General features: G+C 44.4%; 1 protein-coding gene across 3 annotated transcripts; it reads right to left on the reverse strand.

The window, feature by feature from the left end:
* On the reverse strand, window positions 1-27,648 carry NFU1 (NFU1 iron-sulfur cluster scaffold). Of its 3 annotated transcripts, none has more exons than XM_073325273.1 (8): window positions 27,187-27,287; window positions 23,576-23,682; window positions 18,036-18,171; window positions 15,171-15,237; window positions 13,725-13,839; window positions 12,072-12,135; window positions 6,259-6,433; window positions 1-2,190 (listed from the first exon to the last, which is right to left on the reverse strand). In XM_073325273.1, exons 1-8 carry the CDS (start codon window positions 27,234-27,236, stop codon window positions 2,143-2,145), a joined length of 762 nt encoding a protein of 253 aa, XP_073181374.1. In that variant the 5' UTR covers window positions 27,237-27,287; the 3' UTR covers window positions 1-2,142. The 3 variants fall into 3 exon arrangements, with proteins under 3 accessions (XP_073181374.1, XP_073181375.1, XP_073181373.1); XM_073325274.1 differs by lacking the exon at window positions 27,187-27,287 and adding an exon at window positions 27,579-27,648 and having other exon boundaries at window positions 2,187-2,273; XM_073325272.1 differs by having other exon boundaries at window positions 2,187-2,273.
* Between the last annotated feature and the right edge of the window lie 76 nt (window positions 27,649-27,724).

The following is a 27,724-nucleotide window of genomic DNA, read 5'->3' on the forward strand; positions in this document are numbered from 1 at the left end:
TGCAGAGGACAGACATTTTATTTAATTCACAATAATACACCTATTTCGCATTTGAGTATTTAATGGTTTATAAAGATATTCAGGAAACTGACCTGAAATCAGGCTAAAAAAGCTCAATTTTTGAGAAATCAGAAACATTACCAGCCATTTTGGACTTTGCTGCTGAAAGCATGAGCATGGTGTTAGCCTGTGCACAAGCTGGTCCTTTGAAGAGCACACGTCTGCCTCCAGGGTGCTTTTGTTATAAATACATTAGCAAGATTAGACATTGTTTACTTCTAAGAGGGAGGGGACAAAACACACGGGAGTTCCAAACTCCCAATCCTGGTTATTATTTCTAAGACACTGCATTATGACTCCAAATCAGAGTTCCAACAGCTGTTTTGTTAAAATAAATATTTATCCTTAAACTGCACACAGAGAGCATAAAGTCCATTGTTATTACATGCTGCTTTGTGCCCTGTCGGCCAAATTCTCTGCTGGTTTATTCATGTGATCCAGGAAATTGGTGGAGTTAAACCAACCGAGAATGTGTTCCTTACTACTTCACACCGTGTACTTACACTGCCCTACTTGATACTCAGTTGTGATTCGGCTGTACATAGGCATGTGCTTATAATTACTGAAAAATCTGGAAGAGTAAACCAGATCTTGAATTTTCTAAAGGAATCCCAGCTCCTCAAAAATGATCACTCAAGACTACTCTGAGCATGGATTTCCAAGGCTGTTTTTCCTATTCAGTGATGTCCACTGCATTGCCCCAAACCCTGCCTACTGATATGAAAGGCTCTGCTTTCAACAGACCTGCTCTGGTTCCACTGTGCATGGGCTGGGAGGAAGGCAGAATTTCAGGGGTTATGTACTGCTCACTCCCCATGAAGCCTAGCACTGTGGAAGCTTCCTGCATGGCTGTGGCTCTTGAAGGGAGATGGGGCATGTGCAGCAGGCAATCAATTCCTGCATGTTGGGGAAGGAGCACAAAAACCGTGGGAACTCTTCCAGCCACGAGCCCAAGTCGTGGTCCTACAGCAACTCATTTGTGGACGCAGCCAAAGGAAAACAGAATCCCTAATACCCAAATCATCTACTCAGACTGGGCACTGGAAACAGGTTATGCCTCTACATACCCACAAAATAGATGTTTTGCTCTTGAAAAGCATGAGTGACATGTTTTAGTTTCAGAAAGTCAATCTTTTCCCTTCCCACAGTTTCTAAATGCTTGTAAAACTGACGTTCTCTCCTGCCACGTTTTTCTGCATCCAGAAATACTATGTTAAGGAAGGACCTATTGCAAATTTAAACAGATTAATAATATATGCTGTATAATCTTTAGTTATAAAAAAGTGCATTAGGGTCTCCAGCTATCATGGCTGATAAGGATCATCTAATGAACTCTTTAAAAAATGGTATTATTTTCTTAGCGGTTGATTCACATCTGTAACTAATTGTATTTGATTTTGTTGCCATTGTCTATACAATGGTTGGAAGGAAGGGAATAACAATCACAAAACTAGTCAATATTATTATATTTAACAACTGAGTATAATCAACAACAAACATTTGAAGTGACCAGGTTAACTTTTAGTCAAAACTCATACACAGTAATCAAGAACAAATAAATAATTTACTTCATAAAAATAAACTCTACATCTCGGAGCTTCAGAATATGATTGCAAGTCATTCCAAAAGCCCATAAGGCAGAATGGGGAGAATATTTGAAACAGATATTATATAAAATGCACAACTTTCTTTAGAATTTATTCTAAACAATTGCACTAACTTTTTTCACTTCCCACTTTTATTCTCAAGCCTTTGTGTTTGAAATAGAAATAGATGGACAAATCACTATTTAAAAATGCTTTTCATTTGTTTCTTAACCATGCGTAACAGTTATGAAGTCTACAGGAGAAGGAACAAGTTCTCTTTTGAAAGCAGACCATATAGTAAGTCACTGGAAAAGGCAGTATATTATCTTTAAACGGGCCTGGGGTGGGGGGGGGGGTAGGGGGAAAGAGAGAGAGAGAGAATTTTAAGAGATGAAAGTAGAGAATGGCAATTTTTGTTGTTCCTCGGGACATGATTAAGTTATACACACTCTCGGGAAAAAACTTTGCTATTTAGAGTCACACACATGCCGTTAGCTCAGGTAGAGTTTGCTTCTTTCTCCACTCCATCTTCATCATCAACAACCTAAAACCAAAATCCAGAAGTTGTTTAAGTAATTATTCTCCGCTTTGCTTCACTAGGACAACACAAGAGCTCAAGAAAGAGACCTAAGTATAAATGACAACATTTGTTATTCAGACACAGTAAATTACATTGAACCTGATCTAAAGAACTACTTAATTCCCAGAGAAAGCAATGGGAGTAGCAATTGTTCAGCACCATTGTATGATGATGGTCACATGAAAGAGGTGAGCCACTCACTTCAATCAAAATGACATGAGGAGTTTTGACTGAAATAAGAAGGTTGTGTAATGCTAAGGCCAGACCAAGTGGTTACGAAAGCATTGAGAACATTCATTAACACAGACCAGATGTTTAATTGGAGAATGTATCTGAATTTGTATTTTTGCAGACCCAGACTTATCTTAGTACATACAGAGCAAACATTTGTTCCTAGTTTATTATACTTATCAGAAGAAAGTCCCCAAAACATCAAAATATTGTTCGCTGACCAAAAAAAAAAAGTTTTTCCAAAAACTTTCCAGTTATAAAATCCATCACATGTTTCTGAGACTAGAGCGAAGCAATACATTTGAAACTGAGTCAATAAAAAAAGGAAAACGAATAACCTTCATGTGCTGTGTTACTGGAACAAAACAACACCACAAAATTTAGAGTACATGGTACAAATGCACGAATGAGGAAAAATAAAACCAGCTGTAACTATGTGAGGAAAAAAAATGTGTCGGGCTTTTTTCCCCACCTTATTCCAACAAAGACTCGATCTGCCAAACCATGCTAGAAAAAGATTAATAGAGTCATAGATATTTAGGTCAGAAGGGACCATTATGATCATCTAGTCGGACCTCCTGCACAACGCAGGCCACAGAATTTCACCCACCACTCCTGCAAAAAACCTCACACCTATATCTGTGCTATTGAAATCCTCAAATCGTAGTTTAAAGACTTCAAGGAGCAGAGAATCCTCCAGCAAGTGACCTGTGCCCCATGCTACAGAGGAAGGCGAAAAACCTCCAGGGCCTCTTCCAATCTGCCCTGGAGGAAAATTCCTTCCCGACCCCAAATATGGCGATCAGCTAAACCCTGAGCATATGGGCAAGATTCATCAGCTAGATACTACAGAAAATTCTTTCCTGGATAACTCAGATCCCACCCCATCTAATATCCCATCACAGGCCATTGGGCCTATTTACCATAAATATTTAATTACCAAAACCATGTTATCCCATCATACCATCTCCTCCATAAACTTATCCAGTTTAATCTTAAAGCCAGATAGATCTTTTGCCCCCACTGCTTCCCTTGGAAGGCTATTCCAAAACTTCACTCCTCTGATGGTTAGAAACCTTCGTCGAATTTCAAGTCTAAACTTCCCGGTGGCCAGTTTATATCCATTTGTTCTTGTGTCCACATTGGTACTGAGCTTAAATAATTCCTCTCCCTCTCCAGTATTTATCCCTCTGATATATTTATAGAGAGCAATCCTATCTCCCCTCAACCTTCTTTTAGTTAGGCTAAACAAGCCAAGCTCCTTGAGTCTCCTTTCATAAGACAAGTTTTCCATTTCTCGGATCATCCTAGTTGCCCTTCTCTGTACCTGTTCCAGTTTGAATTCATCCTTCGTAAACATGGGAGACCAGAACTGCACACAGTATTCCAGGTGAGGTCTCACCAGTGCCTTGTATAACGGTACTAAAACCTCCTTATCCCTACTGGAAATACCTCTCCTGATGCACCCCAAGACCGCATTAGCTTTTTTCACGGTGTCATAAATATAAAGGGAAGGGTAAACCCCTTTGAAATCCCTCCTGGCCAGGCAAAAGCTCCTCTCACCTGTAAAGGGTTAAGAAGCTAAAGGTAACCTCGCTGGCACCTGACCAAAATGACCAATGAGGAGACAAGGTACTTTCAAAAGCTGGGAGGAGGGAGAGAAACAAAGGGTCTGTGTGTCTGTCTATAGTCTGTCTTTGCCGGGGATAGACCAGGAATGGAGTCTTAGAACTTTTAGTAAGTAATCTAGCTAGGTACGTGTTAGATTATGATTTCTTTAAATGGCTGAGAAAAGAACTGTGCTGAATAGAATAACTATTTCTGTCTGTGTATCTTTTTTGTAACTTAAGGTTTTGACTAGAGGGGTTCTCTATGTTTTGAATCTAATTACCCTGTAAGGTATCTACCATCCTGATTTTACAGGGGGGGGATTTCTTCATTTCTATTTACTTCTATTTTTATTAAAAGTCTTCTTGTAAGAAAACTGAGTGCTTTTTCATTGTTCTCAGATCCAAGGGTTTGGGTCTGTGGTCACCTATGCAAATTGGTGAGGCTTTTTATCCAACATTTCCCAGGAAAGGGGAGGGGGTGCAAGTGTTGGGAGGATTGTTCAATTGTTCTTAAGATCCAAGGGTCTGGGTCTGTAGTCACCTAGGCAAATTGGTGAGGCTTTTTACCAAACCTTGTCCAGGAAGTGGGGTGCAAGGTTTTGGGAAGTATTTTGGGGGGAAAGACGTGTCCAAACAGCTCTTCCCCAGTAACTAGTATTAGTTTGGTGGTGGTAGCGGCCAATCCAAGGACAAAGGGTGGAATATTTTGTACCTTGGGGAAGTTTTGACCTAAGCTGGTAAAGATAAGCTTAGGAGGTTTTTCATGCAGGTCCCCACATCTGTACCCTAGAGTTCAGAGTGGGGGAGGAACCTTGACACACGGCCATATCACATTGGCGGCTCATAGTCATCCTATGATCAACCAATACTCCAAGGTCCTTCTCCTCCTCTGTTACTTCTAATTGATGCGTCCCTAGCTTATAACTAAAATTCTTGTTATTAGTCCCTAAATGCATGACCTTACACTTCTCACTATTAAATTTCATCGTATTACTATTACTCCAGTTTACAAGGTCATCCAGATCCTCCTATAGGATATCCCTGTCCTTCTCTAAATTGGCAATACCTCCCAGCTTTGTAACATCCGCAAACTTTATTAGCACACTCCCACTTTTTGTGCCGAGGTCAGTAATAAAAAGATTAAATAAGATTGGTCCCAAAACCGATCCTTGAGGAACTCCACTGGTAACCTCCCTCCAGCCTGACAGTTCACCTTTCAGTAGGACCCGCTGTAGTCTCCCCTAGATGGATTCTAGGGATTTAATCTGACTCCTCTAATTTATTAAACAAGTTTTCCCATTCAAGGTTGATTTGTGGTCCAAGACCCATGCGAGTTGCACCTTCTAAAAATGGTTTCAGAGTAACAGCCGTATTAGTCTGTATTCGCAAAAAGAAAAGGAGTACTTGTGACACCTTAGAGACTAACCAATTTATTTGAGCATAAGCTTTCATTGAAATGGAATTCATTTGCAAATTTGATACAATTAACTTAGGCTTGAATAGAGACTGGGAGTGGCTAATCACTATGCAAGGTAACCTATTTCCCCTTGTTTCTTCCTACCCTCCCCCCCTCCTCAGACGTTCTTGTTAAACCCTGGATTTGTGCTGGAAATGACCCAACTTGATTATCAAACACATTGTAAGGAGAGTGATCACTTTAGATAAGCTATTGCCAGCAGGAGAGTGGGGTGGGAGGAGGTATTTTTTCATGCTTTGTGTGTATATAAAAAGATCTTCTACACTTTCCACAGTATGCATCCGATGAAGTGAGCTGTAGCTCACGAAAGCTTATGCTCAAATAAATTGGTTAGTCTCTAAGGTGCCACAAGTACTTCTTTTCTTCTAAAAATGGAAGTTTTGCAGAAAGCAGAGGCATTTAAAAGCATCCAGTCCCTATGGAAATGAAGTTTTTCTTCAGTAAATTAAAAAAAAAAACCACCCAGAAATAACCTGTTGTAAATATCAATAACTCCCAATGCCATAGATGTTTCTGGGTTAAATACTGTTATTTCTTTTATATTGTCCCATTATCCATTTGCTTAAAATACCATATCATCGGACTTGCAAAATTATGTACTTTTAAAAAACTGTATTCTAAATTACTTGTGCAGAACTCTACATGCCTCCGAGGGGGAGGAGGTCCTGTCTATACATCAAACACACACCTTTATATTCACTAGTATTCACATACCTGTTCCACACCTTCCACTTCTGGAATATAGAACTGTAGCATGTTCTGTATCCCATTCTTCAGCGTTATGATAGAACTGGGACAGCTAGTGCACGAACCCTGCAACTTTAACTGTACAATCCCATCTTCAAAGCCTTTATATATGACATCACCCCCATCTTCCTGAACTGTTGGCCTGAGGAAACAAACAGAAAATATTACTGCAGGTAATTTTTGTTCTAAAAATTTGTAAGAGTTAATTTAATGCTCATGTAAGAGTGAGTTCTAGGAACTAAAGCCCTTTCTTTTTTACACAAACTGGTCTAACATGGGCAATGACAGAGCAGATGTCTCCTTAGAGTGCCCCAGGTCAACGTGTCCCAACCCTGACCTGAAGGGACCAAAGCTCTTTCTCTGGGGCCATATCTACACTACCACTTATGTCAGCAAAACATACGTTGCTCAGGGATGTGAAAAACATCCCCCCCCCCGCCCCGAACAACATAAGTTTCACAGGCGTAAGCGGTAGTGTGCGCAGCACTATGCTGGCAGGAGAACGGCTCAAGCCAAAATAGCCGCTGTCACTCGTTGGGCGTGGTTTAATTATGTAGACGGCAGAGCTCTCGTCTGTTGGCATAAAACAGCTACACAAGAGATCTTACAGCAGCGCAGCAACCTTAGTACAGCTGTGCTACTGGAAGCTCTATAGCGTACACATAACCCAAGGCCTATTTATTCCTTGGCTAATGAGGAAATGTGCCAACTTTGACGAATTTTGTGACTGGGAGCTGGCCTGCGATCCCTCCCAACCCATGTCACACAGAACTAAGAGTTAGCCATCAGATAGCATCAACAGTTGACAACTCTTGACCTGGGCTAGTGACAGAGACAAAGGCTTGACAACTCCCTAGGCATCCATTCCTATGTAAAGTTTGAGAATTCCATCACGTGTTCTACGAGTAAAAAAAAAAAAAAAAAAATTAGCAGCAAGTACTTATTGAAGGAAGAGGGCAAGATTTTTAGTTCTGAACTGGTATTTTTGCAATTGGCAAGTTAATATGGAAAGAGAGAGCTACAAGCTTGTAAAACATCTGTCTGGATTTTTACAACCAATAATAACTGAGTAATCACATTTCTTTACATTATACGAAGAAGTTATAATTAACTCCCACGATAAACAGCCTTCACTTCCACCCCCATAGCAACATCCTGAACTTTCCAACAGGCATAAATTTTAATGGTCACCAATTCACTCTCCTCTCTTCTGTATGGTATGAAGGCAGAATCCTCAGTAAGCTGTAGAACTGGAGGATTTTTCTTGCTAAAATTGTCTTCTGTGTAGTATTAGAACTTGTTGCAAACTGAATGTAGTAGTATGGGGAATAATTATGACATATTCTAGAGGGTTCTGAATGTTTGTTGTGCTTTGTATACAGAATGTATGGAAGAAAAAGTATGTATGGGCCTGATCTGGTTAGTTGATGAGGCATCTCATAGGATTGGACCCCAGAGCTATTGACAATTCCCCAATCTAGTCTCCTGTCACAATGGACAAATGACTAACTTTGTAAATGCATCCCCATAGCAACATTTTTCCAGATGCCAAGCTAAAAAGCGTCATGTTACTTGAACAGAAGCTCTTTATACCAATTCCCAGAACAACACTTGAGAACTTCACCCCTGCTGGAATAATTTAGGATTTGGTCACATTTATTATCAGCAGCATCAACAACTTACACTAAACTAATCACCTCAATTCCTGGAAGCCAACAAACAAAAAGCAACTGATTGAGAACTCATTCTTCCTTTATTTGAAACAAGATTTTAACATGTTACGGCACAATTCCAGTCTTCCCTTCTTTCCTCCCAGAGTGCAGCTGGCCGGTGTCAGCTGCCTCAGGCTTGCAGGGCTCGGGGCTGTAAAATTGTGATCCCAGAGCTCGGGCTCCAGCCTGAGCCCAAACCCGAACGTCTACAACACAATTTTACAACCCCGTAGCCAAAGCCCCGTAAACCCAAGTCAGCTGACACGGGCCAGCCACGGGTCTTTAACTGCAGTGTAGACACACCCTCCTACGGCTTCTGATTTCTTTGCTTCTATTTTTGATGTTCTTCAGTGTAAACAACGAATTCTCTGTGTGTATCACTGGGCTTATACAGAGCTCCTGGAAGCTATTCAATAAGGATATTGACACAACAACACAGACTACTGCAAATGGTCTGTTCAACAGCCTCCTGGCCAACTGAGAAAAAGGACAAACAATTTTAAAAGAACTTCTGTGGAATACAAAAGAGGCAACTGTGAATTTTAAGGCTAATGTACCATGGGGGTTTTAGGCAACCACATAACCCATGACAGCAAAGCTTACTTAATGCTGTCTTTCAAATCATTTCTACATACCAGAGGTGCCCAAACTTTGTTTTGCTGAGCCACCCCCACGACCATGCACACCTCTCTTTTTCTAAGCAATGAGGGGAGGAGTGCCTGGTGTCACGGTTTCAGGGCATCTATGTTCCCCACTCGTGGTCCCTTAAGGGCACCCACTCTAGGCTCCTAGCTCCTCAGCCATCACCTTTCTTGGGCAGAGACCTGCGTCTCACTCCCTCTTGCCCAGGGGATTATTAAGGCTGCATAGTTCCCTGCCTACAATGTGATCTCTCCAGCTGCCTAAAAGGCCAGCAACTGCACTTGGCTTTCTCTCCAGAGGCTCTGACCAGTGTATTGCCCACAATTTTAAGTTACCACACAGCTTTTTCTAAGCAAGCACATTTATTAAGGTGAAAGCATGACAGAGAAAACATGTTAAAACAATAAAAGAACCTACACGCATGCTAAAAAGCTTACCAGGGGTCACCCGCATCTCCAACCTCAGGCTCCAGTGGGTTGTTTTTCCCCTGTGGTTACAAGTTCGTAACAGTCTAGATTCAGAACCAGAACCCAGGCTGGGCACTTCAGCTGTTCTTTACGCAGCTTAGGCCTTTGATCTCCAGTGTCTGTGAACTGGTACAAGTCCTTCCTCAGGTTGTAGCTCCAAAGTCTCGCTTTTTGCATAACCAGAGGTGGGGAATTTGCATTAACCTCTTTCTAGGTATTCCCCAGAAAATACTTCACTTCACACTTATTGTCCCCAAACGTCCATTCCCGTCTAGCACATTTTCCATATAGTCCTTTGAACTCCCATGCCTCACATCCCATCTCTGTCCTGGAGAGTGACATATGACCCCAGTCCACAAACGCTGCATTTAACACACTGGACCCCAAAGATACTCAATCAAGGATATGCAGAAGATTGCCATGTGCGTCACACCTGGTACCTGCGAGGGCCAGTTGGGGAGACCGAGTACTCACCACATGGCAGTTGAGGAAGCCTTTTGCTCCCTGAAGCTGCCAGCACTTGGCTCCCTGCCCAGCTCCATTACCCCTACGCAGGGGAAGCAGATGGGGCTGAGCTGAAAGGCCAGGATCAGGAGGAGACTGAAAGACTGCACCCCTTGAATACTGACCTCCCTGCCGGACACAGCCCGCTCCTGACCCTGGCACTTCAGCGCGACCCCATTCGCTGTCCAGCAAGGGAAAGAAACAGCGCTCCTAGCCTTGGGGTTGCGCTGAAAGGCTGGGATCAAGAGAAGGCTCTGTGTAGCAGGGGGAAGGGAGTGGCGGTACTCCTGGAGTGCAGCCTTCAACTTCCCACTCGCAGAGCTCCCACCAATCTCTCCTGCCAGTTGGTGGACACAGCTGCAGCTGTGAGGGAGTAAGATGGGCAAAAAGCCTAGTCAAAGCAGGCAAGACCACCCCTCAGAGTTCTGTGTGCTTCCCCCTGCCAGACAAAGCCTCCTCCTGACCCCAGCCTTCAGCCCAGCCCTGTCACATCCTCTGCCCCCTGTGATCAAACTTGGCATGCCCCCAGGGGGAGGGGGATCAAAGGAGGACACACCCCAGTTTGAAAACTTCTATATACACACACACACACAAACACAATACATATAATTAGATAAGATTTTCCTCCTCCCCTCTATATCCCTTCCTCTTCGAGAGATGAGTTTACTATATATGTCACTATATTTCAGCTGAAATATCTCCCTTACAATTTATTTTTATAAGAGCTTTCAGAATGCAACATTTTATAGAAATTATAAATAAAAAAAGCCCAAGTTGGTGCATTTTCTTGAGAAATGCAAATTAATTCTATTAACTTACACCGTACGTAAGAGTGTTTGCTCCTGGAATGTGAGATTTGTAGAAGAAGCCATAGTCGGTGACAAGAGGACTTCTGAAATACATTAGGCATTTCCCCACATCCACATTTCTGTATTTCTTATTTTTTTTCTGTTCACTATGGGAGGTAGTTAAAGAACTGTACAGGGGGCTGACCGCTGTAAATGAAGTAGATACAGCATTCCTGTGCCAGAACAGGTAATCCCAGTCTGGTCACTTAAGAGGGTGGAGCAGCACTTAGGGGCTATACAAGATTAGGGAGCGAGAGACCAGTCAGGAATATTCAGGACACTAGAGGTCTCTGGGAAAAGCTGCAGAGAACAGAAAGCTCACTGCAGGCCCTCCCCGAAAAGAGGGACAAATCATCACAGAGCCAGTGGAGGGACTGGCCGGCTGACCTTCCGGGGCTGAAGAGCCAGTGCTGGGAGGCTGAAAAACGCTGAGATCTAAGAGCCAATGGCAGGGCTAGCTTGCTGACTTTCAAGTGCCAAAGCCGGTGCCGGGAGGCTGAAAAGGGTAGAGGAATAGGGAGCCAGGGGAGAGGCTAGCCAGAATTGTCCTTCCTGAGCCAAAGAGTGCCAAGGCCGGAGAAGGCTGAGAGCAGCAGAGGGAGATGCCAGCTGGCTCTTGGAGTCAGAGAGCTGGAGCCATAGAGCGTTGTGCTGGAGAGCAAGGGCATGCTGGGGTTGTATTCGATGTATTGCCTGGATTATGGTGTTGGAATTTATGTGCATGGGACTTCCTTTTGTAATAAATTAAACCCACAAGGGCTATTTACACTCAAATACACTTCAGGGGACTATGAAGGAGAGAAAGAGGCAGCTGTGCCTGTCCTGCCGCGGTTTGCAGCAGAAGGATGCTCCAGGTGGGGCTGCCTTATGACAAGAACTGAAAACTGTCTCTTAACTGCTCTAAACACTATATTGGTGACTACCAGATTCTTATTTCAAGCTGTGTCAAAACCCAAATATAATTGCTGTAGAAAAAATATAGGGATAAACGTTTATTGAAGCTCAGATGACTTCTGTGCATGAATTTCTGAGATATAAATTTGAGATGATAGAGGTTACCCTACTTTACTGAACATGAAATATTAAATGATTTAAAACTCATCTGAGAACAGCAAGATGTGAAAAACAAGGGAGATGAATATATGAAGGGGGAAAAAAAGAGTGCTCACCACAAAGTCGAAGATCTTTCATTTTATTTTTATTATTATTTTTAGAGATTTAGACTGCAGTAGCACCTAAAGCTATAACCAGGTTTGTCCCAATGAACTCATTTTAAAGAACACACTCTACTATGGGCTGCAGGATCCTACCGTCTCCTAAAATCATCTAGGAAAGTGAAGTTTGAATTGAAGGGGTCAATTTGATTCAGTCAGATCCTTCTCTGAACTGGACACGGTTTAGCACAAAGCTAGTTTTCACAGGGAACCTCAAGGTGCGATTTTCAATGACAACATGAACATGGCTTGTCTGTGCACCAAGCTGAAATATGCCACGTTACCCATTTAATTTGTGTAATCCTAAAAATATTTAGAATTGCATCACTCTGAAATAATCCAAAACACGCCTACTGTGTGACAATGCTTTAAACTAGCAATGTTTAAAGTTACCTTATTCTAGTATCCAGAAGTTCCTTAATCATTAATACAACTTCGTCGTCATCTTCTGATGCAGCTTTAGGGGAAAAACAAATGCAAATAAAAATGTTGACAGGGCCTTATTATGATTAATACTACTGTGGTAAAATACTTGTAAAAACAATATTCTTTTTCCATGATTAAGTTGTACCAACAATACATCACCAAAGGATGCTTCTGACAGCTAAACTCACAGCTAAGTCTAAGATGGTGTAATTTACAGCACATACATGACACTTTTTAGATTTTCCTCAATATTCTCCCTCTTACTCACACATAAGCATAACCACGGTTCTTCTCAAAGCACAGAGAAGCCCTCTGACAGATCAAGCTGGTGTTATTTCACATGCAGAGAGGAGTAGCAAGAAAAGCACTTAACAGGATGGGATACAGATATGTGGGCTAACACAGGCAGCCCTGTATTACAAGCTACTCCTCCCTCTGGCTCCTCAGCATGTAAGTTACACCAACACAGAGATCTCAATAGCTACACACAGGGCTGTCTCTAGCTATTCTGGGGCCCTGCCCAGCACTCACCGGCAGCGCAGCTGGGGCCGGGTCGCTGCACTTCCCGCTGCCGGTGGGCTCTGCTGCAGAGCTCAGGGAAGTGGGGGTGGAGCTAGGGCAGGGCAAGGGAGAAGCAAGGGTGGGGGCCCTGGGGAAGAGCCTGAGCAGGGGTTGGAGCAGCATGCAGCTGCGCAGGGCAACAGGGTGCTCTACGCAGCTGCGTACTTTGCGACTGAAAGAACACCTGACGGCAACAGATGGGCTACCAGGACACCTCAACACAGGCAGAGTTTCCCTCCAGCTCAGTTTAGCAACTCTTCTCTGCATTCTTGTTGGAACCGTATTGCAATTTTACGATTAATCCATTAACACAGGGCATTTCAACACTTTACAAAGGAGACCAGTGATTTTTATAGCGAGCTTGTAAAAAGCAGACTGTGTCGCAACCTCCAACAGTTTTGTACACACAGCAACCCAAGCACTTTAAAAAAATGTTTCAAACCAAAAAAGGCGAGAACAGCCTTGGCCAAATCCTTTGCTGGTGCACAGTCAGTGTGGTGCCATTGAAGGTTGGAGGTTTTTCTAAAACAATGGTTTTCAACCTTTTTTCATTTGCAGACCCTTAAAATAATGTCAAATGAAGTGCAGACCCCTTTGGAAATCTTAGACATAGTCTGTGGACTCCCAGGGGTCAGCAGATCACAGATTGAAAGCCACTGTTCTAATAGATATGCTCTCAGAATTCTCTGGGGGAAGTTCTATGTGTACCTGTGTTATACAGGTCAGACTAGATGTTCACAAGGGTCCCTTCTGGCCTTGGAATCAATGAGTCTATAAAATTTGGCCTCAGCATTGCACTAGCTGAGAACCTGGCCCCATATTCATAGTCAGACAACTGCTTTAAACCGTTTGTGTATTATTAGTTTAATTGCACCTTACGCAGACCACTGAATCTTGCGTGTTAATTTTAGCCATTTATACTGTTTCAGTTATTCTCTTCTCACATGTTTTCTGTGAGGCAAGTTCATTTCCTCTGAACATGATCTATCAAACACATCAACTTAAGAGAGGACTAAGACCATATACAAGCATAAGCCAGTCGTGATGAGTTCCATTTACCCGTGTCTGTACGAGGTGCCTCTTCAGTAATTACAGGTAAACCAGAGGCAAAGAAATCCATTATGGTTGCATAAATATCTGGTTTCAGTAAATTCCAATCCCAATCTTCACTCACCTATAAAAAATTTAAGAAAAAAAACAAATATAGTGTTTCTGCCTCCTTCCAAAGATTAAACTGACAGATGGCCCTTTGTCCATCTTAAAGGCACCTTGCTGGGCATTAAGGCCTGAAATTTAAATGTTTCAACAGTTTTACCAAATCCAACATGAAATAGAAAAGTTTTCATAAAATTATATTTAAAATATTCAGTAAAGAGGTCTAGTTGTTTGGATTTAAGCAGTTGCCTGCAATGTTTGCCAGCCAACTGCTGTATAAAATATTAGTGTATAAAAACAAACAACGCAAGATGAAAAGAACCTAAAATCACAGATGTTCTGCTAAGTTTTATTTGTGCCAACAAACTGTTTTTGAAGCCTGTTTACGTTTCGGTTATGTGTTCTATTTTTGACATCTCATGTGTTGTCCACTAAATGGCATAGCGACTATACGGTGTTTATGCAGCTATGGATTTATTACACAATACCTCCTAGGTTGGGTGAACTCCTGAGTCCCAGATGAATAAGCTTTGCCAGTGGGAGGCAAAGGAGGGATTTTGAGGCAATACATAATGCACTTGCTTGCATTTATGTGTATCACTGTTCTTTGTTAGATAGACTTTCACCTTCACGTGTTTGTAATTTTGTTGCCTACTATTATCTAGCCTAAAAGGATACGAACCTTAACACTACTTAATATTTTATGGAACTTCTCTTTTAGCATGAGTAATAAAAGGACTATTTCTGGAGCAGAGTTCTATTCACAATACCACGTGCATGCTAGATCAGACAACAGTGATGCCTTTAGCATGCCAATCCATTTGGATGCCCAAGATCTGTCCCTGGCTACAGAAACTTACTTAACCAAGTATGCCATAGTAAATATGCACATCTGTAAAATGTGAGGCTTTTTATTCAAATTTAGAGGAAAGGGAACCACAAAAGGGCAAAATGTTTTATTAAAAGTTTACTCAACTGACTTCTAACATTTTGATTAGAACTGAAAAAGTGCTAAGCACCTACAACAATTCAAGTCAAGGTAAGTAGTGACCTTCGGCGGCTCCGAAAATCAGATTCAAGAGACAATATTCTCAGAAGCCGTAACTAGAACACAGTGCCCTTCATAGCTTTATGGTAACTATATTTCACTTTATGAGAGATTATGTTGAAGAATTAAATTAATGCCTGTAGTGAATATTTTGAGGACTTTCTAGGTAAAGGTAAGATTTTTTACTGTACCTTATGCAAGCCAGGGAAGGATCTGCAAGGAGTCTGTTCCTTTCACTTCTCCCTGCAGGCTGGACATGCATCAGCTCATGTTTAGACCATTAGAACCGCTTTTCCGCTTACCTTTGTGACTGTGATGAAGTCTGGCCCAAAGAAGACACTTTTAACTCCTTCAATCCTGAACAACTGTCTGCAAAAGAAAGTTAACCACAAGTCTGCAGTCACAAAAAACACTAAACTAAAAGTTTCTATCAATCATGTTCCACTGTGTTTCTTGCTTTCCTACTAGAATACATTTCTAGAGGGCAATAATCACTTAAGAAAATAAAACCATTAAAGGAGATTGGCAAAAGATTCTTCTACAGTTTAAGTGCTTCTATTCTTTATCCATGCTCATGGAATTCTGCAGCTTGGCATAAGTCGAAAACATCATAACGTGGCGTGTGATACTGAACAGGGAAAAGTAACATGCTGTAGAAGTATGAAAGAGTTAATGCTCATGTCTCTAGCTCCTGTTTGAAGCCATGAGGTATTCTTTAGCCATAAAACTACTGAATCAGCATCAAGATGACCGACACACACATCCCAACGTTCTTGGCATGCAACTGTGGAAGGACAGGGACTCTTCTTTAGAACAGTAGATTAGGTTGCTGAAAACTTTTCATTATAATCAATTCTACTAAAAGCTGTTCTGAATTTTATCATCACACAATTTTGTTGTTACACAAATTCAGACCAGCACTCTAAAACTTTAGAACCAGACAGGACACAAGAACTCACTAATTACAAACTATTTTAATTATAAAATAATTGAATGAGAGTTTTAAAGGCAATCTCAACAAATGCTCAGTTTTGTTTGTGTGGCCCCAGGAGTCAGTGATGTCAAATCTATACAACCTTAATACCTAGACCACAGATTAAATGACTGATTGTTGTCACACACAGGGATATGATAAAAAACAGCTAGAACAACCAGAAGTTAAATCTGGCATTTTCACACAACACTGTAGGTAACCCTAACCTTGAAAACAGAGACAGGATACATTTTCAGTAAATCTAAATAGCTGAAAAATAGACTTTCTTGAAGGGGAAATCTATACAACTCAAAGATGCACAAATCAGATACTTTACCACAGGTTATGTATAGCAAAGGATATTTAGGAGAAGAACTTTCCTACACATGTAACAAACAATTTTTAAATGTTAAAAATGTAGCTGTGTGTGTTGTGTGTTTTTTTAAAATATCACCACACCCTAATTTGCTTGATGGACTAATGGTCCCAAAATTTTACTTTAAAAAATATTTTGGCGTTACACATTCACTCCAAATCATCTAAAGCTAGCATAGCTGATATTATTCTTTGGAAGATTTGTATTCTCACACCAAAACAAATGGGCATCCCAATTACAAAGCCTGGAAACTGAGATATAAATGGTAGTGCAATAAACGCTTTACTCTAACTGTGCTGGTAGGCAGGCCAGCATTAAACACAGAATCACAAGATGTGAATATTCCTTGTACTTCCTCAACATGTACTGTTCTTGGTTTCCTATTCAGAAGTTCATTCTCAGACATTTTGCAACAAAATCATTTTCCTCCAGTTATTTGTACTCTGCAATCTAATATAATTTGGTTTATACACATCCTGGTATTTCAGCACTCTGCTAATGAGATCTTGGATTGTAAACAATCTCTGCTGGATGCACTGAAATACCTTTCACACTGCATCTGCTGTTCTATACATATGGGCATTTATACTACCTTTGAGCTAAAGAACTTCATTTGAAAAGTTCCTGTTTGGCTACAAATCAACTATAGCATTTTGGAAATATTATAGCAATACATTGGATAACGCTACATTTCCCGGAGAGAGGACTGCATTAGGCTGCTTTCACTTGTGTGCAGTATTTCCATCACGTAAAAGAGCAAATTAAACTATGATCTTGGGAAGGTGACACTATGGCATTTCCATCTCTCACCCTCCCACTGCAGCCTCTCAACCCACATACATAGCAGGCATAAGGAGCATTATCTCCAGAGGCTGCTGTTGATGCAATGGCAGATACCAGGAGCAGTGCTCACACCCACTTTTCCCAGAAAGCAAGTTTGCAACAGTTCTCCAATGCATCTCATCACCATCAGCAGGCGAAAGATTCCTAAAACTCCTTCCCATCCCATTCCCCCACTTTCAGACAGATTTTTAATGGTGTCCCAGCCCTTTTTTTTACCCAATGAAAATATAGCAAAGTATTAGACGGAAAATAAACTGTAGTAAGGATTCATAGACCAAGTGGATTGAAATGTATTAGTCCAAGTAAGTTTCACTATGGATACTCCAGATCTATGGCACTGAGGGCCTTTGCAAAAGGTTATACATGAAAACTAGAAAAAAAGGGTTCATTACAAACTTGAGTCATTTTAATTTTTCCACTGTACTGTTTGTAACATACCCATATTTTAAAGGAAGAAAAAACCCAATTGGCTTCAAAGCTAAGGTTAACAGTGTCAGAGTCGTACTGTGCCAAAATTAGTAAACTGTTTCAGTTTCACGTACCACATTTATGGACACTTCCTTATGTTGTCTGTCTCGTTACACTGTGAGATGGCATGACTTTAATGGTACTACTAGTGTAAGGACTACTCACCTGAGTAAAGTTTTGCAAGATCTGGCACACAGGTATGAGCAACAGTAGATTTCCTTCTCAGGAATACTGAATTCTATCATGATTTGACTCAAAACAATGAAATAGATTACCAGGAACTTAGTTATTACATTGACAGGCACAGTATAAAAATCTCGATAGATTACTTTGGCTATCTGTAGGCATTCAATCTACTTTATGAAAAAAAGAAGCATCCACAATGGAAAGGCAGCAAATCCTCTTTTTAACATTCAGCTGCATTTATGACGACACTTGTATATAGATGTGTTTCAGTAACTAAACACAGCTAGTCCCTTGAACAAAGTATGTAATGCTTTAACACACCTCGCTAAAGGTGAGCAAAATGCTGCAGCTGGTGTGGAGAAATCCATGGTCCTCGATTCCAGTACTTGTCTTCCTGGAATAAACTTCAGACTATTTGGATTTGGAGTGTCCTGAGTCTGAATAAACATGCATCTTACTGAAAAGAGAAAGGAGGAAATAAATGTTCAAAAGAGAAGAGGCTCATATAAGGAACAACAGAGATCCTGTTTATTTAGCCAGGCAAGGCTTTGTTTGCACAACACAGATTTATTAAAAACAGAGGACTGTGGAACACTGAAATTTATCACGCATGGCTCAGTGAGTTCCATCAAAGTACCCATATTGACATAAAGATCAACCAATTCAGTCACTAAATTTAAGAGACAGATGAAAAGCTTAATGAAACCCTGTCCCAGCTAGTTTTAATCTCAAACTAGCAATTTGCTGCTCACATTCTCTGTGTTAATCTGAACAGAGCTAATACTCTGCCCCTCTTTTTTCAGAGGCTCTCTTTTTAACATCCACACTAAGATACGACTTGTGCCCCTTCTCTATACTATTCAGGTTGTTATTCCATGCTCACCACTTTGGTACCTGAGCACTGTGCGGGCTCTCCACTCCAACATCATCACCCTCCTATTAAGAACACTCCAGATGCAGGATTTGGGCAGGTGTACTAACCCTCTGTTGTAGATATGCTAATGTTAAGATCTTTTTGTTCCTTTTCCAGCATTATCAAAAAGGAGAAAGTATCACAGAAAATAACTAAAAAAAATGAACACACAGCCCGATAAGGAGTGTTTGTGACATTCTGGTGTGGACAAGAAATTGCAGTAATCTGGAAACCTGCATAGCCTTTCAGAGCAAGCACAGAATTCTTTTTAATTACCCAAACTATCTTATCTGAATGGACAGCTCTACCAGTTTAATTAAGCTGGCTCTGATACCGTGCTTATTGACTTTCAGCAAACATTTTGTATTAACAATTGATATTAAAATCATTTATAAAAGCTGGTAAAAATATCCCCAACATTTATGAAAAAAGTATTTAGTTGTTTACTCAGACATTATTATTTTAATGGGATTTTGCTGGACTGGCCAAACCTTAACAAAAAGAAATAGATTATACTTTTAGCCAAGGATATCAAAGTGCTTTGCAAACATTAATTAAGATTCACAATGGAGCTGTGCAGTTGGTATTACAATAATCATTTTACAGATTGGAAATCTGACGTACAGTGATGTGACACAGAAAGTAAATGTCAGAGCTGGATATACAACCCTACCTCCTTATTCTCTACATTAACCACTAGATCACTCTCCTGTCCCTTCACTGCCATATTTCATTGCACGATTCGGATTCTCAAACCAGCACATCACTTTCAGCAAAGGGAAATAGATTTTTTTTTTTTTAATTAGAAAACCCTAGGAATATGTATAAATTCTGAGTACATGCTATTTGGGAAGCAAGCTTATTTAACTTTAGAAACATATATGGCTTAGAGTCAACTATTTTTGTTATTTTTAAAGCAACAAAAAAAGAGCTGAAGCTTTCACTTCCTAAATGGCAATTTTGATCACGACTCCTAGTATTAGATGACAAATCAGGCTATTTATAAGTCGCCAAATTTCCTCTGCAGGTGTCTGTCCTGACAACTCATTTGACTTTAACCCACAGCATCACCACACACGCAAGCTCTCAGGTTTCGAGAGAAAGAGTAAAAGAATTAGCATGGAGATGCTCAGTGTTAACATGCTAGAACTAGTCCTGACTTAGTAACTAAACGCCGTTTTCTGTTTTGTCACACAACTCCAACCACAAGGGCTAGAAACATCTCCCTGATCAGAGTGGCAAAGGAAGCCACCTCCAATGTGACAATATGACAAATAGCCTATAGTGATGGAACTGGATGTGGTCAACTGAACACGCCCTACAAATTTACTGACTTCTCTACTGCAAAGGGCAACTGACAGCAACTCTACAGTCAAATGGCTAGCCTACAACACAACAGGATACATCATCCTCTCACAAAAATATTGATGAGGGTTGCTATTGTACCCAGGATCTTCTGAAGTTAGAAACATTGGTTTTTGAAAAAAATCCGTTTTCCTTTCTCATTAGTCAAACTGGAACTCTTTGTATGTACTGTGAATAACCAAGTTTATCATCATCTACTATTTGTAAGTAGCATCACGAACACAGACTAAACATATTGCTTCTTTCAAGTATCTGGCCAATATACCATGTACTTTCTTCTGTTTGATCATTTACTGAAAGAGAAAAATAAAGATAGAAAAAAGACAGAATTTAAAGGACATTTGTAGATCCGTATGCAGCTGACTAGAACCCTCAGAGTCAACCAGTAAACTGCTTGATTAAATCTGAATGTTAAAAAAAATCAATTCTGAGTTGGTTAGGTCTGAGGCCCTCTGCAATCTGCATCAAAAAGCATTTGCTGCAGTGGCCACTGAGACACTCATTTAAATAATATTTGCACTTGTGCTTGGTTCTATACAACAGGCACCCGCATAATTAAAAATGTGTATATACACAAATCTCTTTCTCCACAGCATGGCAGAGTTGTTGTTGAATCCACCAGGCAGCTGCAGAAGCTGATCTGCAATTTTCAGCAGCACAAAAGGCAATGGAACCCTTTTTTTTCGGAGCACAGAGTCGTACAAAATATTGTAGGAGCAGATAGAGTAAACTGGAGTTCCAGCCTGCGGTTTTTCAGACTACATTTGCAGATAATATTAATTTGGCACGGTACGGGCGTGAGTTTTAGTGTTAGTGAAAGGTGCTGGATTGACAGACCTTGCTACTGAAGTCATCTGTACACACACAATATTTGCAGTGGCAGTTCAAACCTCTCTAGGTTGCCCTTCCAACGTCCCTCAAATCTGTCCTAAAGGAGGAGCCCTCTCCATCTTCATGACCCATCACCCTCTCTCCTGAAACTGCTTCATGGTTAATGCCAATTATGGTGAATGTGTATTACAAACCTGGTGGCTGAACTTTGTGACTTTGTCCTCACCTATAACTATTTCACATTTGGGGACAATGTATACCTTCAAATCAGCAGCACTGCTATGGGTACCCACAAGGCCCCACAGTATGCCAACATTTTTATGGCTGACTTAGAACAACGCTTCCTCAGCTCTTGTCCCCTAATGCCTCTACTCTACTTGCACTACATTGATGACATCTTCATCATCTGGACCCATGGAAAAGAAGCCCTTGAGGAATTCCACCATGATTTCAACAATTTCCGTCGCATCATCAACCTCAGCCTGGACCAGTCCACACACGAGATCCACTTCCTGGACACTACGGTGCTAATAAGCGATGGTCACACAAACACCACCCTATACCGGAAACCTACTGACCGCTTTTCCTACCTACATGCCTCCAGCTTTCATCCAGACCACACCACACGATCCATTGTCTACAGCCAAGCTCTACGATAGGACTGCATTTGCTCCAACTCCTCAGGCAGAGACAAACACCTACAAGATCTTTATCAAGCATTCTTACAACTACAATACCCACCTGCGGAAGTGAAGAAACAAATTGACAAAGCCAGAAGAGTACCCAGAGGCCACCTACTACAGGACAGGCCCAGCAAAGATAATAACAGAACGCCACTAGCCATCACCTTCAGCCCCCAACTAAAACCTCTCCAACGCATCATCAAGGATCTACAACCTATCCTAAAGGACGACCCATCACTCTCACAAATCTTGGGAGACCGGCCAGTCCTTGCTTACAGACAGCCCTCCAACCTGAAGCAAATACTCACCAGCAACCACACACCAGAACCGCTAACCCAGGAACGTATCCTTGCAACAAAGCCCGTTGCCAACTGTGTCCACATACCTATTCAGGGGACACCATCGTAGGGCCTAATCACATGAGCCACAATATCAGAGGCTCGTTCACGTGCACATCTACCAATGTGATATATGCCATCATGTGCCAGCAATGCCCCTCTGCCATGTACATTGGTCAAACTGGACAGTCTCTACGTAAAAGAATAAATGGACACAAATCAGACGTCAAGAATTATAACTTTCATAAACCAGTCGGAGAACACTTCAATCTCTCTGGTCATGCGATTTCAGACCTAAAGGTCGCAATATTAGAACAAAAAGATTTCAAAAACAGACTCCAACGAGAGACTGCTGAATTGGAATTAATTTGCAAATTGGATACAATTAACTTAGGCTTGAATAGAGACTGGGAGTGGATGTGTCATTACACAAAGTAAAACTATTTTTCCATGTTTATTTCCCCCACCCCCCACTGCTCCTCGAACGTTCCTGTTAACTGCTGGAAATGGCCCACCTTGATTATCACTACAAAAGGTTTTCTCCCCCCCTCCCCTGCTGTTAATAGCTCATTTTAAATGATCACTCTCCTTACAGTGCGTATGATAACACCCATTTTTTCATGTTCTGTGTGTATATCAATCTCCTCACTGTATTTTCCACTGGATGCATCTGATGAAGTGAGCTGTAGCTCACGAAAGCTTATGCTCAAATAAATTGGTTAGTTTTTAAGGTGCCACGAGTACGCCTTTTCTTTTTGCGAATACAGACTAACATGGCTGCTACTCTGAAACCCTTTTCTGTGACCAAACTAACTTTATACAGATCACTGAAGAGACACACGAAACTAACAATTTTTGATCACTAACAAAGACTGGCTTTGAACCAGAAATCCAAAGCTGAAAATCGGTATATGTTACTACAATCCCACGAGCTACATAACTACAAGTTTTAGTAGCTGAAGTGCTTTTCAGAAAAACTAATGTTAAGAGGTTAATACTAAAAACTGCAAAATTGTCAATTCGGCCCATTTTAATTTCTCAGCGCCTTAATACGGTGTTAGTCAAATTAAAAGAGAATTGGGCAACATGCCTAACAAACTGACAGAAGGAAGAGCAAAATCACTTCAAACCTCCCCAACACCTACAATTAATCAGACAACTCAAAATTAAAACAAAACTTTTAAATTTCTGTCCCAAAGATGGCCAGAGATGTACAGAAGGATATATTCAGGAGCACACTGCTCCTGATGGTAAAGGCACTACACCTCCACCCTTACAAGATTATATCTTGGGATGGTCAGCAGTTCCAGTCTTGCTGATTTCAGCTGTTGAACAGGACACAGGATAGCAGGAGGTCTCAGAGTGATCTTACGCTAAGGAGTTAAACTAATATGTATAAGCACAAGTATAGTGATTTACATCTTCAAAGCTCTTTACAAGCCTCAGCAACCAAATGAAATATCCCCATTATTATACAGATGGGGAAACTGAGGCGCAGAGTGTAATGGACTTACCCGAGGTCATATAATGACCAGAATCTGGTATACAGTCTCCGAGTCCTGGTTCTAAACTCTGACTGCATGATTTAACTACCTTTCCATTAACAAAAAATCACCCAGAATACTGCATACATGTGAGATTTCAGTAAAAAGGAGAATTTATTCTTTCACCATCTTCTTGAGAGAAATCTCAAGAGAGCTTTACTTACTTTATGACAAAAATTAAATTTACCTGTATTATGTGCTATGGTGGATGGAAGAAACGGTTTTCTTCGTGCAAATTGGCAGAGAGGCTGTTTAGCTGTTAAGTTAAAGCCTTGTAATGTCATGCGACAGAACCTAAAGAAAGACAGATTTTACCAACAATCTCTCAATTAAGAATTTAGTTTTTCCCATCTCCCAAGAAAAGAGAATTTTGTATGCACCCAATACCACTGGATTTCAGCAAGTTGCTTAACCAATTTCCTCCCTCTTGAAGGAGAACAGGTAATGTAGAGTAGCTATCAGCTACAGGCTTATTTTCCCCTCCTCTCCACATAATTGTTGGAGGAGAAGGGAAAATGGGGTTTCAATCCCTTCTCCTTCAATTTCCAGGTGGCCAAGTAACCATTACACAGCAATCACCTTGATTTAAAATTCACCAGGACACTGCTGTGGAGAAAGGACAGCAGCTCCATTGAAGCAGTGTATCAACAGAACTATTCGTATCCAGCAGCGGGAGACCAGGGCCCTGGAGTGGAACCAGGCCAGCTATAACAGAAAATTCTTGTCGATGCTGGTCAGGTAAACCACACCACCCATCTTGCTGAGACACACAGACCTCGAGTGGACAAAACGGCAAAGAATACACTGAAAAGAACAAACTCGAAGAGGTGAGAAGATAGACTAAACCGATTTTCAAAAGTTTAGGTGCATATTTGTACTCAATAATTACCATGATTACATAGGTAATAAACAGGAATACAAAAAAACTGTTCATTTTCCACATGCAAATTCCTGTTTTGTGCAGTCACTATAATTACCTGCACAAACTTGGCATGAAAATATCCACAATTTGAAAATGTGAGCTTTGACTTCTAACTTCCAAGAATCTTCAGACAATGATATTTTAATTATATAGGGACAGATGTCTTTATCTGTTACTAACAACCACCTTGAATTATTACAGCAAAAATATTTTAAGATCTGATCCAGATTCCTTTCTTTACACTGCTTACTCTTTGCTTCCCTCTCTCTGGGTTTCGACAATGAAAATAAATGAAGTCAGTTTCACACTTAGAGTCAGTTTCCCTTTCAGATCTCAGCAGGAGGTTGTTGGTTTTTTTAAAACAACTTTTGTATGAGTTTACCAAATTTAAGCAATTGGGATAATTTTGAGTTACTAGGGTCCTTTTAACCCTCTCCTCATTGTAGAGATGTAGAAGTTTCTCCCTACCCAGCCATTCAGTGATAGGTCATAGGGAACCTACTAGGGATGTAAATAAAAAAGTTAACCGTTTAAACGATTAAAAATATTTCGTTTAAACAGTTAACCGATTAAAAGGCCGATCCGGTGGGCTGGGGGAGCTCTGGGTAGGTGGTGCTGCTCCAGCTGGGCTGGCCGGCCGGGGACTTAACAGTTAAGGTTATGCTGTGTTTGCGCCTTGCCTATCTCAACAGGGTCCTGACCCATGACTAAGGTTCCTCCGCACAACGACAACACAAATAATAAAACCATCTTCCCAGTTACACACTGGGTGGAGAGAGCAGATCAGGTCGATAGTTCATAGTTTTTTGTTTTTTTAAGGCCAGAGGAGACCATTGTGATCAGCTAGATGTCCTCTGCTTCTCCATTGCATGGGGGGGTGGGGGGGGAGAGGAAGGTTTAACCCCTAACACCCCACTGCGGGGGGTGGGGTGGGGTGGAGATTAACCTGTGACCCCCGAAGCCTGGCCCAAGAGGGAGACGGGGGGAGGGGGGACGGGAAAAATGAGGAGAGGTGACCCTTAGGGAGAGGGAGAAGGGAAGTTAACCTCACAGCTTGGAGAAGACGTAGGGGAGGGGGGGGAAGTTGGGGGGGGCGACCCACGGGGGGGGGGCGGAGAAGACATGGGGGGGGGAGGTGGGGGGGGGAGAGGAAGGTTTAACCCCTAACACCCCACTGCGGGGGGTGGGGTGGGGTGGGGTGGAGATTAACCTGTGACCCCCGAAGCCTGGCCCAAGAGGGAGACGGGGGGAGGGGGGGACGGGAAAAATGAGGAGAGGTGACCCTTAGGGAGAGGGAGAAGGGAAGTTAACCTCACAGCTTGGAGAAGACGTAGGGGAGGAGGGGAAGTTGGGGGGGGGGGGCGACCCACGGGGGGGGGCGGAGAAGACGCGGGGGGAGGGGAGGTGGGGGGCGACCCGCGGGGGGGGGCGGAGAAGACGCGGGGGGGGGAGAGGTGGGGAGCAACCCGCGGGGGGGGGCCGAGAAGACGCGGGGGGGGGGACGTGGGGGGCGACCCACGGGGGGGGGCCGAGAAGACGCGGGGGGAGGGACGTGGGGGGCGACCCGCGGGGGGGGGGCGGAGAAGACGCGGAGGGGGGAGGAGGGGGGAGGTGGGGGGCGACCCGCGGGGGGGGGGGCGGAGAAGACGCGGGGGGGGAGGTGGGGGGCGACCCGCGGGGGGGGGCGGAGAAGACGCGGGGGGGGAGGTGGGGGGCGACCCGCGGGGGGGGGCGGAGAAGACGCGGGGGGGGGAGGAGGTGGGGGGCGACCCGCGGGGGGGGGGCGGAGAAGACGCGGGGGGGAGGAGTTGGGGGGCGACCCGCGGGGGGGGGGCGGAGAAGACGCGGGGGGGAGGAGTTGGGGGGCGACCCGCGGGGGGGGGGGCGGAGAAGACGCGGGGGGGGAGTTGGGGGGCGACCCGCGGGGGGGGTGGAGAAGACGCGGGGGGACCAGTTGGGGGGCGACCCGCGGGGGGGGGGGCGGAGAAGACGCGGGGGGGGGAGTTAGGGGGCGGCCCGCGGGGGGGGGTGGAGAAGACGCGGGGGGGGAGTTAGGGGGCGGCCCGCGGGGGGGGTGGAGAAGACGCGGGGGGGGAGTTGGGGAGCGACCCGCAGGGGGGGGGTGGAGAAGACGCGGGGGGGGAGTTAGGGGGCGGCCCGCGGGGGGGGTGGAGAAGACGCGGGGGGGAGTTGGGGGGCGACCCGCGGGGGGGGGGCGGAGAAGACGCGGGGGGGGAGGGGGGGCGACCCGCGGGGGGGGGGCGGAGAAGACGCGGGGGGGGGAGTTAGGGGGCGGCCCGCGGGGGGGGGTGGAGAAGACGCGGGGGGGAGTTGGGGGGCGACCCGCGGGGGGGGGGGCGGAGAAGACGCGGGGGGGGAGGGGGGGCGACCCGCGGGGGGGGGCGGAGTTAGGGGGCGGCCCGCGGGGGGGGCGGAGAAGACGCGGGGGGGGAGGGGGGGGCGACCCGCGGGGGGGGGAGTTAGGGGGCGGCCCGCGGGGGGGGGGTGGAGAAGACGCGGGGGGGAGTTGGGGGGCGACCCGCGGGGGGGGGGCGGAGAAGACGCGGGGGGGGAGGGGGGGCGACCCGCGGGGGGGGGCGGAGTTAGGGGGCGGCCCGCGGGGGGGGCGGAGAAGACGCGGGGGGGGAGGGGGGGGCGACCCGCGGGGGGGGGAGTTAGGGGGCGGCCCGCGGGGGGGGTGGAGAAGACGCGGGGGGACCAGTTGGGGGGCGACCCGCGGCGGGGGTGGAGAAAACGGGGGGGAGTTGGGGGTGACCGGCGGGGACACCCTGCTTCCCCTTGTCTGGAAAGGGGTTCACCCCCCCAGCGGGGGGCGGCGACGAGCCGAGCCCGCGCCCGCGCCCGGGGTCACCTACCGGCCGCCCAGCCCCGCCGCCGCCCGCAGCCACCGCCCCGCGGCCGCCATCTTGTCCCTCCCGCGGCGCCGGCGCCCGGAGTCAGGGCCGCGGGCGCGTGGCTGCCCCGCCCCGGCGCCTGCGGAGGCCGGAGTCGGAGGCGCTGGGGCGGCCTCTGCCGGCCGCAGGGGGGAACTGCAGCGCGGGCCGGGGTGGGGGGGCGGGGGGGAGTTGAGGGGCCGCGGAGTCCCGGGGATGGGGCGCGCGCCCCCCACAGCCTGGCCCAGGGCGGCCCGCTCGCCCCTCCCCCCCACTGCAGCAAACCCGCGGGGGAGCAGCACGGAGCCCTGGCTAAGCCCCAACAGTGGGGCGAGGAGCTCCCCCCTGTCCACGTTGTCCCTTTGCTGGGGTACCTGGCCCGGGAGATCCGTCGAGGGGCTCCCGACCCGCTCCCCCCTGTCCAGTTTTTGGGGCCCAGGCTCCTCCCTCTTTTATTAGCACGACCGACGTAGCAACCCCCAGGCTGCTGCAAAACCCACCCACCCCATGTGCCCCACCG

The sequence above is a fragment of the Lepidochelys kempii genome, chromosome 26 (genome assembly GCF_965140265.1).
Source record: "Lepidochelys kempii isolate rLepKem1 chromosome 26, rLepKem1.hap2, whole genome shotgun sequence".
In the NCBI taxonomy this organism is placed as follows: Eukaryota; Metazoa; Chordata; order Testudines; family Cheloniidae; genus Lepidochelys; species Lepidochelys kempii.

Coding starts and splice junctions, on each gene's coding strand:
- NFU1 (XM_073325272.1), bottom strand. CDS start 27,236: ATGGCGGCCGCGGGGCGGTGGCTGCGGGCGGCGGCGGGGCTGGGCGGC. Junction 18,172..23,575: donor CACCATAGCACATAATACAG/GTAAATTTAATT, acceptor TTCTCTTTTCAG/TAAGATGCATGTTTATTCAG. Junction 13,840..15,170: donor ACTTCATCACAGTCACAAAG/GTAAGCGGAAAA, acceptor AATTTTTTATAG/GTGAGTGAAGATTGGGATTG.